This window comes from Paramisgurnus dabryanus, chromosome 12, assembly GCF_030506205.2.
Source record: "Paramisgurnus dabryanus chromosome 12, PD_genome_1.1, whole genome shotgun sequence".
Classification (NCBI taxonomy): domain Eukaryota; kingdom Metazoa; phylum Chordata; class Actinopteri; order Cypriniformes; family Cobitidae; genus Paramisgurnus; species Paramisgurnus dabryanus.
The window spans coordinates 1,920,544-1,936,337 of record NC_133348.1 but is presented as its reverse complement, the minus strand read 5'-3'; the positions used below and the strand labels follow the sequence as shown (position 1 = coordinate 1,936,337).

The 15,794-nt window shown below is 41.5% G+C and overlaps 1 protein-coding gene across 1 annotated transcript in view; it reads right to left on the bottom strand.

Moving 5' to 3' along the window:
* Nucleotides 1-15,794, bottom strand: part of ncoa1 (nuclear receptor coactivator 1) — a 62,570-nt gene that overhangs the window by 1,120 nt on the left and 45,656 nt on the right. Inside the window, exons 5-20 of the mRNA XM_065256121.2 lie at nucleotides 7,879-7,985; nucleotides 7,473-7,650; nucleotides 6,982-7,161; nucleotides 6,635-6,733; nucleotides 5,341-5,481; nucleotides 4,859-5,006; nucleotides 3,556-4,513; nucleotides 3,103-3,268; nucleotides 2,824-3,012; nucleotides 2,593-2,713; nucleotides 2,289-2,457; nucleotides 1,838-2,140; nucleotides 1,548-1,646; nucleotides 853-1,249; nucleotides 597-771; nucleotides 258-447 (exon numbers count right to left, since the gene is read on the bottom strand). Coding sequence (XP_065112193.2) covers nucleotides 258-447; nucleotides 597-771; nucleotides 853-1,249; nucleotides 1,548-1,646; nucleotides 1,838-2,140; nucleotides 2,289-2,457; nucleotides 2,593-2,713; nucleotides 2,824-3,012; nucleotides 3,103-3,268; nucleotides 3,556-4,513; nucleotides 4,859-5,006; nucleotides 5,341-5,481; nucleotides 6,635-6,733; nucleotides 6,982-7,161; nucleotides 7,473-7,650; nucleotides 7,879-7,985 — 3,620 coding nt within the window. The remainder of the gene's footprint in view (nucleotides 1-257; nucleotides 448-596; nucleotides 772-852; nucleotides 1,250-1,547; nucleotides 1,647-1,837; nucleotides 2,141-2,288; nucleotides 2,458-2,592; nucleotides 2,714-2,823; nucleotides 3,013-3,102; nucleotides 3,269-3,555; nucleotides 4,514-4,858; nucleotides 5,007-5,340; nucleotides 5,482-6,634; nucleotides 6,734-6,981; nucleotides 7,162-7,472; nucleotides 7,651-7,878; nucleotides 7,986-15,794) is intronic.

Here is a 15,794-nt window from a genome sequence, read left to right as displayed (position 1 = left end):
GTATAAATTAGGCTTAAAGGGACTGTTTACCCTAAATGTGAATTCTGTCATGTTTACACAATTTGCAGAGAAATTAAGAAGTAAGCAGAATGCTAAGGCTTATCTTTATAAAAAGGTAAAAGGTGATCAAGGTCTGGAAAAAGCAATGTTCCATGAATGAAGAACAAAGTTGGGTTTCCAAGGTGAATAAATGATATAATTTCTTGGCATCCAAAAGCATGGCATCATCTCAATAAATAATACGGTGACCATCTTACCTGATCATTACACATTGAAGTGACGATGCCAAGGTTGTTGTTGCCCATGCCGACAGATGGTCCGATGGGAGGTAGAGAGCTCACCGCTCCTGATCCGCCAGCCATTGAGACGGTGATACTCATGTTGTTATACACGCCTTGCTGCCCAAAGCTTTGAGAGGTAGGCTGGCCGCCAGCCTGGTTAAATATACTGTCACACAAAACAATGTTTTATACATTTATAACATTAAGAGACAGAATCTTAAGTCAGATTTAAACACACATTTGGTGATGTAAGACATTTTCTCCATAAACATCCAACATTACCTCAACCTCCTTTTTGAATATCAGCCACCATACCTGTTGTTGCCCATAGCGCCTTGCTGCCAGTTCTTTATGTCAGGTGACTGATAACCAGGTGGAGGTTGCGTTTGCTGGAGCAAAGGACTCTGGGAGGTGGAGTTCTGTGGTGAAAGCAAAGGGCTGGTTGGGCTGAGCTCGGGAGCAAAGGATGGATCTCCTTGCTGGATCATGCCTGTAAGAAAAAGATTGGGTAGATGAAGATAAATCAAAAACTTGAAAACATCTTAAATGCAATCAAGCACGTGAGACGTACCAGGCCCCCCAAATTGCTGAAAAAGCCCCTGCTGAACAGGAGTGTTCACAGGTCCACCAAACTGTCCTTGAATGCCTCCCATAATGCCTTGGTTGCCCATGCCACCCCTGGTAGACAGCTTGGGGTCCAGAGGTCCCCCTATGGGGTTAAAGTGGCTCGGGGAGGTAGGTGTGCTTCCAGGCATGGCGTTGTAGCCTGGAGGATAGCCAAACTGCTGTGGCTGAGGTTGTGGTTGCTGCTGCGGGGGACCCTTGGGAACCTGCTGCACTCCCAGAGGTCCAGGGTTTATGCCCTGCCTCATCAGCATGACTTTCTGCTGCAAAAGCTGCCGCTGGCGGTGCTGGAAACTGTAGAGCTCCCGTTGCCGCTGGGCCATCATCTGAGCGTTGAGAGGAGGCTGTCAGAGAGAGTGGAGCCTCTTGGTCAGTTACAGGCATTATATTTCTTTTATAGCACTTTACATGACCTTTGTGTACAAAATATGTGTCATATAATTAAACGTGACACTAAAACGGCAGTAAATTTAGCAAACATTTTAAATAATTATACATTTTATCAAAATAAATAAATCACACCAAATTGTGACCAACATTCACAACTAGGACTGATAATCAAAATAAACAGTGTTTTTAAATGAAAGACTTGCACCTTAATGAAATGCATTTATGATCCAGCTCGGCGAATGCAACACTAACCTGAGAGGGCATCTGAGGCTGCGGCATACCCTGGCGCATCCCCATGGCAACATGCCCCCCTTGTGGGAACTGGCCCATGGCGGCGAGTCTGTTCTGGAGCTGATGGGGAAAAGAGACACGGGCAATAGATCACCACTAAACAAGTGCAACTAATCACTCGTTCGCTCGGCAGCTGCAGCTTACAAAAGGCTAGGTTAGTTCCACAGCATGTTATTTCAAAGAGCGAAATCAAAAGCATTGGCTGGATCTGTTACACAAAGCAACACAATCCCAGAGGAGGTGCTCTCTACCTGCTGTGGACCTTGCAAACGTTGCTGTAGCTGGAGTCTCAGCTGGTTGGGAGGCAGTCGCAGCTGGTTGGGCGCACCGGGAGTCCGGTTCATGCCGGGCCGCACTGCCATGCCCGCGTTGCCAGGAAACGGCATTCTTGGGGCCCCGAAGCTCATGCCCTGTGTTGTGCCCATCTCGGGAGGAAACTGTGAGGGTGAAGATGGGAACTGGGTGGGATAGCTGGGTAGCTTGGGGTCCATAGGTACAGCGTTTGGGAGCTGAGGCAGAGGAAAGGCCGGGGTGACAGGTTCGAGGCATCCACTCTGTAGATGAGGTGGTAAGGCAGTCAACCATTGGTACTCCTACTTTGTGTTGCATTTGACCAACCCAAAGTAGGGGTCCAATTGTAGCTCTGTTTGTGGATACGTGCCGAACGGATTAGAGTTCTGACTGCATGCACTTAACACTTACTTGAACAAGCTTGTCAATGCCCAGTGCTCGGTCCAACTCGGCCAGCTCGCTCTCATCGGTGTGGCTTAAAAAAGTGACCAGCTGCTCCAGCAAGGCCTTCTCATCATTACGGCCCTCGGGAGTGGTGGGAGGACACAGCATCTCATCCAGCGGACAGGGAACACACTGCCTGCTCAGTGCATGAATGAAATCATTTGAATCCCAGTTAAAGAGAAAGGACGGTGGCACCAAACAAATTCTTTTGAAATAGTTAAACCAAGATTATTAACCCAATCACCAGCAAACAACACTGAAAAATACTCACTCTTGAGGAGAGGACAGAGGGGCCTGCGTCTGGTTGCCCAAGCTGCTGTCAAAAGTCATGGGTTCAACCAAGGGCAAAGAAGGGAACTGCTGAGAATCAGGAAGCTCCAGCTTGGCCAAACCTAAATTACAGAAAGCAATGGTTGTTAAATCCATCGACCCTCTCCTGCACTACTTAACTAAACTTTCTTGTTCTATATCTTCTTGTTAATGTATTCATTCAGTTCAATACCTGTGTTGGTATTGAAAGAGTTGAGGCTGGTTGGATTGGCAAAGGGACTGCCGCTTTCCTTAGATGGCTGAAATGGGTCTGTCTGCCCCAGATCAGCCACCTGTACCTGACCCTGGGCCTGGTTTGGCGTGGAGGGGTCGCAGTACTCAAAAGAGGACTGACGTGTGAGGTTTGAGCCATCAGGGAATGCTGCAGAGAGATGATGTTAAGTAGGTATTGAGAATTTTTAGTTATTTATTTTATTGGTATGTAAGGTTCTCATGGTACAATGGACCACACCTTGGCTCGACGTTACCGGTGACTCTTTCTTCACGCTCAACCCAATAGAAAGGTTGTCTTCACTGGGCTGGATGAGTGCAGGCTCCTCCACAGCTTTCCCTCCTGCTGAGCTTCTCAAAGTGGGCAACAGCTGGTTTAAAGTATCCAGATCGGTACTGGGAAACTGCTACTCATATAAACACACAACATGGTGGAGTGGAAATGAGAGCAAAGGTCACAAACATCAAAAGGCACAAGAAAGAGACCACAAAAAAGGCAAAGTCCAAGAATAACTGTCCAAAATCAAAACAGGGCCTTGACAATTTAAGAAGAAATTTACACACAAGCTAGTTGTTGAGCAACTTTTTTAAAAACAGGGTCTAAAAATGCATGTTTAATATTAAAAAATAGTAAAAATAGTAAAGTAGTTAAATACAGAACAAACAATGAATAAATGAAAGTGGATGCAAATACCGGGCTTTGCCTGTCACTGGATTTAGGTGAGCATGTCGTTGCAGATGCAGCAGCTGCACATGGTACATTTTCTCTGCTCCCTTTTTTCTCTGATTTCACCTTGACCGTCTGAAGGCTGAGGGCGGCTGGAGGTGGCAGGTCCTCCAGGTCCTTTTCATCTGTATCCAGCAGGAAACGTAGCAGCTGGTGGTCCTGCGGCTCTTTCCCGCCTCCCATCCTTGCCGCCAAAGCCGAATTAGGACTTGTTGGAGGCTCCTTCTTGATCTCAGGCTCATTGGATACGTCTGCAGGGCTGATGTCCTGGAGCAGGCGATGCAGAATCTTGTGCCGCTCAGTCAGGGTGCTGTGAGAGGCCGGGCACTGGGCTCCAGAACGGGACTGGGAGTCGTGTTCAGGGTTGCCGTCCAGGAGCTGGTTGAGTTTGGGGTTGCCCCCAGCAGCACTCTTAGGCTCGTCTATGCATGCTTCTGGAGGTTTGGCAGGGGGCTGACGTGCCGGAGAGCTGCTGGGGGTAGGAGTCTGTCTAGAGGTTAGAGGTGAGGGGAGAGAGAAACTGACAACGTCGCCGCCGGACTGCTGCCTGGTCAGACCACCGACAGGCGAGTGGATACCGGGTGCCGAGGGTGAAAAGGGGTGGCCGGGTACCCGAGGGCTGCTTGCCAGGCCCGGGCTGCCCCGTGGAGGTCGAGGTGACATGAATGAGGTAGGGGCGGCTGTGAGGGGGCTGCCTAGTGGAGACGGGCTGCTGACCTGCTGAGATGGCCCGACGCGGCTGGGTGTCAGGTAACCCGGCGGAGTGGGTGTGGGGGGTCCAGGAGTGGCACAGGTGCCGTTGCTGTTGCTGAGATGGAGGCTGAGGTCACTGGAGGGCTGTAGGGCAGGTGAGCGGGAGGGTGGGGCAGCAGGAGACGGAAGGCTGGGGGTAGTGTTTTCCTGAGAGCTAGCAGTGTTGTGTTCCCTAAAATACACATTTGAATTGTCAGAGACCAGACCTCAGAGTAACCTCAGATGTGCTGCTTTTAACTTAAAAATGACATGATTTTCAAGTTTGGTAACCCATACACAAAATTTAACCTTAGAGTAGTGAACACATATGCACACACTGAGCAGTGGGCAGCTATCACTCCAGTGCTTGGGGTGCAACTGGGGAAATGTTGCTTAAAGGTACCTTCAGTCTCAACCTGCCGGCCAAAACTTGAAAAGCCTTTCCACTTGCTCACCATTAAATCTCATTGCTGTCTAGGAAAAACTTGATGTTCCTAACGGTTGTCTTACATGGATAAGCTTTTGTGGCAAAAGTTACCTGTCTATAGTGTGAATGCCCATGATGAAGGGCTGTACATCTGGGTTTGGGGGGCAGCAGAATTTGCAGCGTGTCTGCGCACTGAGGGGCGTCCCATCACTGAGTGTGAAATGGTACAGAGGACTGATGGCCGTGCCATGGGTCATCACTGTCAAGAGTCACAAAAAGTATAAGATCCAGTTTGTTTGGTGTTCACATTTACAATCAAAATTCAAGATTATTAAGGCAACTCATTTACTAATAACTGCCGTTACTCGTGAAGAAAGCAAATTATCTTAATTATCAAATGATCTTAGTAAACATCCATAACCTCTAAATATCATATAACTAATATTAAATCCTGCTCAAATATTTTTATAGCCATTTAATATATAAATTCAGGTGTCTAATAGACTGACTATCATTAGAGAAATCATAAATATTTAAAAACCCAGTACAGTACTACATATGATAATGACTACAATGAAGGTTCAAGTGCTCACCCTCGTGAAGCAGCTTCTTGGCATGGGAGGGCTCGTTGCCCTGAGGCTGGAAGAATGCGTAGATGCACTTCCTGACCAGGTCCTCCCAGCCTGGTCGCCCTGTGGCCCTCAGAGCACTGGTCTCAATAGAGATGATTTTCCCTGCACATACACCCACAGGGAAAGATCATTAGGGATTTCTCAAACAGCACTTACTGTTGAAAAGGAAGCTTTTCAAAGTCCAGATTTGACAACAATAGTTTAGCGTTTCCTCGTACAAGAATAGAAAAGGTTTCAGTTTCAGTCTGCATGTTTGTTATTGTTCTCCAGCTGTTTTTTAGCTGATAAGAGGCGACCGTAAGTACTTTGCACAATGCACACCCTACATGGTCGACCCGACACCAAAACTGTATAATGTCTCAGATCCACTAGGTAGTAAACCTGAATTCTGTCATCTCTTTGGCTACAGTACACACAAAGGGACACAGGCCGGGTGTCAGTTGAGCAATATGTACACCGATCAGCCATTATGACCATCTGCCTTAATTTGTGTAGGTCCCCTAAAATAGCCCTGACCCGATGAGGCATGGACTCCACTAGACCTTTCTATCAGAACCAGCATTCACAGTTTCATAAATGTTTAGCCACAGTCGGACCAACAGCCTTCACTGCTTATCCTTCATTTTCCAGACACTTGTCCTCAAAGTTGATGCGTTGGAAGCAGGAAAATGGGCAAGTGAAAGGATCTTAGAGACTTTGTCAAGGGCCAAATTGTGATGGCTAGTCGACTGGGTCAGAGCATCTCGAAAACTGCAGCTCTTGTAGGGTGTTCCCGGTCTGCAGTGGTCAGTACCTATCAAAAGTGGTCCAAGGAAGTAAAAGCAGTGAATCAGTGACAGGGTCATGGGCGGCCAAGGCTCACTGAAGGCTGTCCCGTGTGGTCCGATCCAACAGACGAGCTACTGTAGCTGAAATTGCTGAAAAAGTGAATGCTGGTTCTGATAGAAAAAGCATGTGCTCCACTAGACTCGACGTGTCAGAGCTATTTTGGTGGCAAAAGGGGGACCTACACAATATTAGGCAGGTGGTCATAATGTTATGGCTGATTGGTGTATATTGAGTGTATACATTATTTACAGAAATCACAACTGCTGGAAACAATATATCAGCTCAGTGTTGTTGTGAAGTTTAAAGGGTATTTAAAGAGTAAAAAACCTAGATTGAGTATAACAAAACATTTTTCATGGGCATTGCATGGTCTGTCCAGTCCAACAGGTCTTAGCTGAAAATGTATGTGTATATAATTAAAGACTACCTGTAGGGTCCTGCCTGGTGATGAAGGACTCTGTATTGACAGGGATCTGCGGTGGACGGGGCATTCGGCATGCTATACAGATCAAGCAGCTCTGCAAGTCTGTGAAAAAAACAGACACCGTAATGTGGCTTGGATGAAATCCTAAGTACTACAACATTTATCATTAGGTTTAGACAGTAGCTGTAAAGTAACATCAGAAATCTGTATACATATAGAAATCCGCCAAATAGGAACAGTGCCACGTAATCACAGTGTAGCAATAGCTTGTGTCAATTTTATATTTAAACAGCAGTGTTTGACTCCCTACACTATGTTAAATATTTATGTGGTTATATATGTAGTCTTACCCTCGCCCTCCTCCTGTACTGCTTTGGGTTGAGAAACCGTGAAGCAGTGCATAAGCTCGTACTGCTGTCGAGCCTCCTGGTTTTCAGTGTCCACCTCGTCCGGAGGCCTTTTCAGCAACCTGCAGTTAAACGTGTGCCCGTTCCTCCGGCCTTGTTCCTGAGGCCACGGCACACCGTTTACTAAAAAAACATACATAGATAAGGACCACCGGTGGAGTGCTGAAACGATAGCGGTTGACGTTTGACCTTTGCCCTAGTATTAACAGTGAATCATTACCACAGAGCTTTTAGCGGACTATTACATATTTTTTTGCTTTGTTTCAAAATGAGTGAGCTACATACATGAGGCCAACCGCAGTCCCAGAATGCATTGCACAGAATAAAATATAGCATTTTGAATTGGTCCTTTATTAGACTCCACGTTGGTTAGGATTTTTAAACACTTTTTATCTGTCTGCTTTCACAGTGACCTTCCTAACTAAGAGACTCACCAAGGCTTTTGGGCAGCAGGTTACGCACAAACTCGTTGTGATCTCCCACGTGAAGGATGCTGTAGACGCTGGAGGTCATCAGCTCTTCCTGGGTGTAGCCCAGATAACCGGTGACATTCTCAGACACAAACACGATGCGGCCCTCACGGTTCACGACGAAGAAGAAGCCATCCAGGGCCTTGAGGAATGGACAGGAAACAGCGTCGGGGAAGACAAGACAGAAACCAAACAGAAGATAAGATATAAAAAATAATAAGGGGAAGATGTTTTAAGGAAAAGCACCTGAGGACAACAGCCGCAGTTAACGGAGCTGGGCCAACCTCAGATGTAAATACAAATAAAATTTTACAGCAACACATTGTTGTTGTATAACATAAATTTAGCTTTTTTTAAAAGAGAAACATACCTCTAAGAGGAGCGGCCCGAGGGCTTCCTTCTCTACCATCCCCTGACTGCTGGACGATATGTCGCTCTTCTGCACCTCATTTTCTGGAGACATCAGAGCTGCTTTCTCTGTGAACACACACAAAAAAATGTATTATAAGGGGACGTGTACACATTTATGCCTGCATATGTTTTCAATTGTTTCCAATGTAAGCACAGCGCTTTTCAAAAATGGCTGGAGCTGTCAGGTTTTGTCCTTTTCATTCGGCTGTCCAATCACAGTGGAGGAGGGGTTGGACAAATAGGTAAAATCAACCAATCGGCACATCGTACAATAACTGATAAGCAGAAAATAAGTATTATAGCTCCTCCAAGACATAAATTTAATTAAACAGATTTTCTCCTTTTCTTAATATTATTGTGATTTAATTCATATTAATATAACGTAATATACGGTGGCAGACAGCATGAATCTAAGGGGATCTAAAAGTTGGATTATGTGTAGGGGAGAGCGGGGTACAACCTTACGCTTTTTGGTTTTGGCTCAATCATTCAAAAAGTATTTGAGTTTAATTAATTGTATTTTTACACAAGCAACACACATCTCGGCTACAAATGAACATCTGAAGTTTGTTTCTATTACTTGTTTGTTTCTAGTTTGTGTCCATTCTTGGACAATTACACCAAACGTGACAGAAGTGCAAACGTTACAACTTACCCCATAGGTGGGGTTGATTTTAACAGACAGGGGGTTAGTTGTAACACTTGCTAAAAATTAAGTTTGTATGCAGATATTTCAATACTACTTTGTCTATATACTTGAAGTGGATATTGTTTATATATCTGTCTATAATAGACAGGTATCCACACTGTATTCATTCATCCAGCCCCTTTTCTAACAATAGTTTGATTATAAATGTATACAAATGTCTAAATATTTGAGAAAAAGCAGCACAAGCAGTGACCCAGTCTGTAATAATCTTACTACAGTTTCAAAATCAAATTCTGAGATAATGCGCATCAAAGTGACCTTTGATGTGACCTTATTCAATCAATAATAAAAATATGAAAAAAATTGACACCAATTTTTTGATAAGACAGGCACATTTATTTTGTTGGCAGCCAGCAATCATTCGTGTGTAGCCTATTTAAAACACTGGAAAGAATTACGCTAACGTTAGCGGTTTTCATATCGTAAGTAAAGAGGGGTTAGTTTTAACACAGTGTTACAATTTACCCCGGTGGGTCAAAATATTTTCAAGCCCACCAAAAAAGTTGCATAAAGCTGCAGACATATTTCAAAACAATGCAATGTTTTAGTCAACAAGACACCGATTAATATGACATAGCATTGGATTTGGCATCTTACGCACCCAACTTAGAAACCGAAAAAAAAAAAAAAACATATGATGAAAAAATGTACCTTCATGCTACCAAAACACTCGTTCATCAATAACTCTCTGGAAAAACATTATATTATATCCAATAGTTTGTGTAAGATCGTCTTTTGGCAGCGTGAATAAATACCGGAAAAACAAAACGCTCAACCTTGTGCAACAATGTAAACAGTCCATCTAACAAATAACCCCGCGCACCCCTACTCATTGTTTGTAGCACTATGAACACAGACTTCCATACACGCATAACTAAACACATGCATCATCTCACTATTGTCCTTCTTCCTCTCCTGGACTAGGTAGATAAAAAAGCTACGCAGCGCAGGCCTCTCAAAGGCTAATGCGAGCAAAGTGGTACTTTTGGATAGAAGCCAAGTGTAGCAAGTGCACCGAGCCCTCTCAAGAACATCGAGTCGCAATTCGGTCACTCCTGTCACAAGAACTGACATAACGAGTCAATGATTATTCTTCAGCCAAACTACTTCACTTTCCTTCCTCTCTTGAGATAAAAGCTTCTGAAGAACACCGCTTAGAGTCCAACAGCTGGAAAGAGAGAGGATGAGTGTGATTGTTTTGGTTTGGATTCTAAGTGAAGTCTTTATGAAGCAAAGACTAAATTTAGATCAGAGCTTGAGCGCTTTATGCGCGCCGTATGTTTCTACATACAAAATAGCAGCATGGCTCTCGCTGAAAAACGTTTGCAGAACTGTGCGATCTGTTCGTTGCATTTTTGAACTTTGCAAAGTTTAAAATGAGGTCAGTCAGTCAGGCGGGAGGGGACAGGAGCTGCTGGACATTATGGAGATTTAGGCCAGAAATACATTCTATGGTAGTACACAAACACAGATGCGAACGCTTGGCCAACACATTCCAAGCGCGCTGTCGTATTTTGCATGCTTAACGTCTGCAAACCTCGAAACTCAAGAGGGCAATCGAGTTACCTTTAAATGCACCCGACTCAGCTAGACTTTCTTGCACTTAAGTTGACCTCAGAAGAAAACCGACTGTTGAAGACATCTATACTGGGAAAGCAGCACGCACTTGAAACTGGGTAGCTAGAAGCATTTGCATTAATGTACTTGATGGCTTGGCGTGTAACAAATAAAATATGAGGTACTAATTCATGTGACATTTGTGACCCTGAACCACAAACTAGTCATAAGGGTCAATTTTTTTGAGATTTATACATCATCTGAAAGCTAAATAAGTAGTTTTTCATTGATGTATAGTTTGTTATGATAGGACAATATTTGAAAAGTTTGGTTCCAAAACGCAATAAATCCATTGTGACTATTTTCGGTGAAAATGTGTTTTCTATACCAAGAAAGTGACAAGATGAAATCCAATTTTCTGTACAAACTTTCACATAGCATCTTCAGGTTATAATAACGTAAAAAATTCATAATTTTATTTTCAAAGATTTATTTTAAAAACTGTTTTTTTCCGCAAAATGCAATAAATCTGTTGAATCAATATATAAATATGCATTAATCTTTGCCGTAATACATTCGTTTAGTTGACTGGTGGTATACACTGATAAATAAACATTAATGGCATTAATCAAAACACTTACTTTGTCATATTAATAACACTGTCATTGCTGCTGTCATCTTTAGGACCTCGTCACTGAACTATTTTGGATCAGCTGTACAATGTTTTGGTCCTGCTCGATTTTCGTTGACTTTGCGTAAAATAATGGAAAGTTTTTCAAAAGATCCCCTGGGGTCAATGTGTTAGCATGAAAGAAGCTTGATGCTGTCAGGAGAACAAGCAACAGCCAGCATTTTTTTTCTCCAGAGAGCCTCTCGCATAAATTATTCGATTTTGATGGCTTACGTTTCTTCCCCACCACAGGTTTATCAATGCCATAAAAAGGATTTATTTATTATTATATTTTATTTTTTGTTTGTTTGTTGATTTAAAAATCTCGAATCTGAGGGTGCAAAAAATCTAAATATTAAGAAAATCACATTTAAATTTGGGCAAATTAAGTCCTTAGCAAAACATATTACTAGCGATAAATAATTTTTATTTATTTATGGTAGAACATTTAAAAAATATCTTCATGGGAAATGATGTTTACATAATATTGTAATGATTTTCGGCATAAAAATAATAATTTTGACCCATATAATGTATTGTTGGCTATTGCTACAAATACACCTGTGCAACTTACAACTGATTTTGTAGTCCAGGGTCATATTTGTCAATAAAAATGCAGCACAAGAGTATACAGCATTGTTGACTACATACTGTGCATACTGTTTTTTGCATTTGCATTTTAAACTGAAATCTGAAACTTTTACCTCTATCGCCTTCACGTTTTTCCTCACAAAAAATTGCAGGTTACTTTAAATGCTTATCTGTACATGTAGGATTTATAAAATTATATCCAACAGCTGTTTTATCATTATTACAAGCTTACCGGTGCACATCGACGGCTGTGTACTCAATAACTGATTTTGTGTACTGTTTTACCCCAAAAAAGTTACGTACCCTGGCTAGGGATGCACCGATACCACTTTTTTGGAATACGAGTACGAGTACTTGCATTTCAGTACTTGCCGATACCGATACCGAGTACTTAATAAAAAAACATGATTTAAATGTACAGGTAACAGCTTTAGTCATATAATTTAACAAAAAAACAAAGGACTAGTTTTCCAGTTTGTTGTAAACTCTGCCTCTTTGGACAACACAAGAGGCATTAACCCCTTACACGTCGCTCAAACATAGACATTTCTCAGACCGTGGTATCGATTCCAGGTATCGGGGGACTTTTAACGAGTAAGAGTACTTTTGAAAATGTGGTATCGAGGCCGATACCCGATACCAGTAACGGTGCATCCCTAACCCTGGCCTTCAACATTACGAGACCAGCAAGTTCTACAGGTCATCACATTTTCCCACCCAGAATCCTCAATTAAAAATAACAGTGAGCCGGACGCAGATGGAAAGTCCTTATGTCCGTCTCACAACAACAACCTTTAACAATGTTACGAGGACTGTTTTGACACCACTCTCACTTCAAACAAAGCCAGCTACTTGACAGCAGCATTACCCTGAAAGTGATACCTGATATGATAACATAACGGCTCTGATCCGAGTGATATGAGTGCTTTAAGTGTTTGGCGTGTGACACGCCTATGCACAGACATCTGGGATGCTCAGAATCCGCTTGTTAAAGGGGGTAGTTCACCCAAAAATGAAAATTCTGTCATCATTTACTCACTCTCACGTTGTTACAAACCCGCATGAATTTCTTTGTTCTAATGAACACGAAGAAAGATATTTTGAGAAACGTTTTTAACCAAACCATTTGCGGACCCTATTCACTTTCATTGTCGGGAAAAAATACTATGAAAATAACAGTTTGGTTACAAACACTTTTCAAAATCTCGTCCTTTGTGTTCTTTAGAACAAAGAAATTTATACAGGTTTGTAACAACATGAGAGTTGGGTGAACTATCGCTTTAAGTCTGACGTCATGCACCGCTTCCAGGTCCAACCAAATGCCATTGGGAAATAACTAAAAACCCGACACTAATATACACTCGTATCTCCATGCAAAACTACAAAAAACCCTGATCCTAATTTTTATCTCCATAAAAAAATCTGAGATGACCAGAAATGGACTCATGGACATAAATTTTATACGAACTATTAATGTATTGCTGATAATGATGTACCAGATCGCAGTTTATCCAAGAGGCATACAAGAGGCAGCACCATATTTAGGTCTTTAATGAAAACAGCAAATGTCCTGCAATGTATTTATTATTACAGTCTTTTTTGCTAAATCATAGCCTCATGCCATTCCAGATGTACTGTATATGACTTACATTCTTCTGTTAAACACAAATGAAACAATTTATTTAAAATGCCTTCATGTTATCATCTTACATGGGTCTAAACATGGTAAAGCTCCCAAAAGCACAAATGTGACCATGGACTGCAAAACCAGTCATAATGGTCAATTCCAGATGTATGATTTGTAAGGAAAGGACAAAATTTGTCCGTGACACACTTTTTAAACATCTGGAATACAAGGGTGCAAAATATTTAAATATTGAGAAAATTATCTTTAAAGTTGTCCAAATGAAGTCCTTAGAAACTATTGCTGGAACGGATCGAAGTTGAACCGTGATCTGTACGGATCACGACCCACGGTTCAGCTTGCATGTGATTCGCTGATTAATACGCAAATTTAAATAGAGAAAGTTTATCATTTGAACGTGTTTCAAAGGTTTTCAAATGTTAACATTCAAGTGATTTTAAACAATTTATCCACAAAAAGGCGCTAAAGTGAGCAGTTTACTTTACGCACAAACGCAAATGTGTCCGGTCCAGCTCCAATCAGACGTGATCATTCTTTAAAGATCAGCAGATTCAGAATTCTTGATGTGTAAACTTTAGAGGGTTGCGTCACTGTATCTCATACTGTAGTGTATTAAAATACATTTGGCTAATACAGCAATGAAAAACAACATAACATTTTTATGTGGGACAATTATTTATGCTGCACCATTCACCCTCTTGTCTGTGTGCGCGCGTGCATAAGGGCACTTAATACTGCGCACAAGGAGAGACGCGTTTCATTGAGCAAGTAGGGATGCTCATATTGACCGTTTAACCGTTAACCGAAGGTAAGAATTTATGACCGATTAACATTATCAGTTAAAATAAAAAATATTTGTTAATACATGGTGCGTGTCGTCATGAGCCGAGAGACATTTCGCCACTTTTCTATCTTTAATTTGTGAATGTCCTGTAAATTATTGCTGCCCTGACGGTCTGATAAAGTAATAATTTGTATGAAAAAACATTTGTATGCATGTTTGGAAGCTGAACGGAGAGGCACGCATGTCCGCGCAAGATGACGCAGTCCGTCTCGCGCACATCCGGACAGACGTTCGCTGGTGGCCTCTGACCCTGTCCATAAACATCTCTCTTTTTGCACAAACGGAGAAAGACGACGCAAAAGCAAAACTTTCTGAAAAGCATCCTGCTTTAGAAATGACCACTGTGGTAGATGAAACGGAGACAATCTGCCCTTTTTGGATATTAATTGACTGATCGCGTGCTTTTTAATAAGGTAATGTTGCGTGAATATCTGATAATGTATGAATCCTGGTTCTGTTGTTGGTCTGTCGCTCTGTTTGCACATTCAAATTAAATCTTTTGTTTTTACTAGTTCACAGACAACCGTCAACTGTATTTTTACTCAATGACAATTTCATATTAAAATCTTATAAGTTAACGGTTAATGTTCGGTTTAGAAGCTACTGTTGTCGGTCGGGAAAATTAACTGATATGAGCATCCCTATGTCAAGCAAACATAAAATCTTTATTGACAGGGCACATACAAACAAAATTATCTCCACAGTATTCTTTTTCTAATAAAAACATTTGTTTATGTCTAAAGTGTGTCTGTGCTTATTTGTTCTTAAAGAGACAGTAACCTCAATTAACCTACTTAAGTCTGTGTCATTAATGTTAATCAAACAACCCAAGACAAAGAGAAAATCACTTCTGAAGCTCTAAAAAAATAATAATTACATTTAATTAATACAATAAATACACTGTTATTATTTAATTGATTTGATTTCTGTACTAAATGATAATTTTAGACCTTACATAATGTGCAACTTTGTTCTTTTTTTAATAAATGTTTGTAATTTCTTGATTTGTTATTTGATTTTTCCCATCCTTTTTTGCTGATCGAAAAATGATCCGATCCGTGCCTCAAAAACCGTAATGTAATCCCAACCGTGAGTTTTGTGATCCGTTGCACCTCTATTAGCAACACATATTATTAATGATAAATAAGATTTGATTTATTTACGGTATGACATTCACAAAGCATCTTCATATTAATTATCTTCATATGATATCCTAATGATATATCTATAATATAATGTATTTTTAACTACTGCTACCCATGCTACATATGACTGGTTTTGTGTTCCTGGGTTACATCTATCCAGTAATTCAGTGGGTTAATATATGTCTTCTAACTTTTGTAAAAGAAAACGACGGCAGCATGTTATTAACATCCAGTCCCTCCAGAAAAACTTGATTTTGCGATCGCATGATGCATAATCAGCCAAAGTCTGCATATTTATGCAGGGGTCGCATTTTTTAAATAGGCCGCACTTTAGCCGCATTAATTTCTGCTCGCAAAATATGCTGGGCTTGCATGATTTCATAATCCCAGCATTTTCGTAGAAAAAGTCATATATATTTTTGCAGAAAGTTTAAAAATGTTGCATTTACTTCACACACGCGCAGCCATGTCCCCTGTTGTCATGGGAATGTTAAGAAGTGACTTAATTATGCAACATGAACATCAATGAAAAGCTGCAAATGCTGCAAACAGTTTTTGCAAGTTCACGCAATTTCATTGCATAAAATTGCATAATTTTTTTTTAAGAAAACACGCCGCAAGATCAAGGATTTTTGCCTGCAACAATCACCAAAAAAACTGGAAGGACTGAACATCGAATTTCATTGGTTCTTGTATGTCTCAAACTCTCATAAC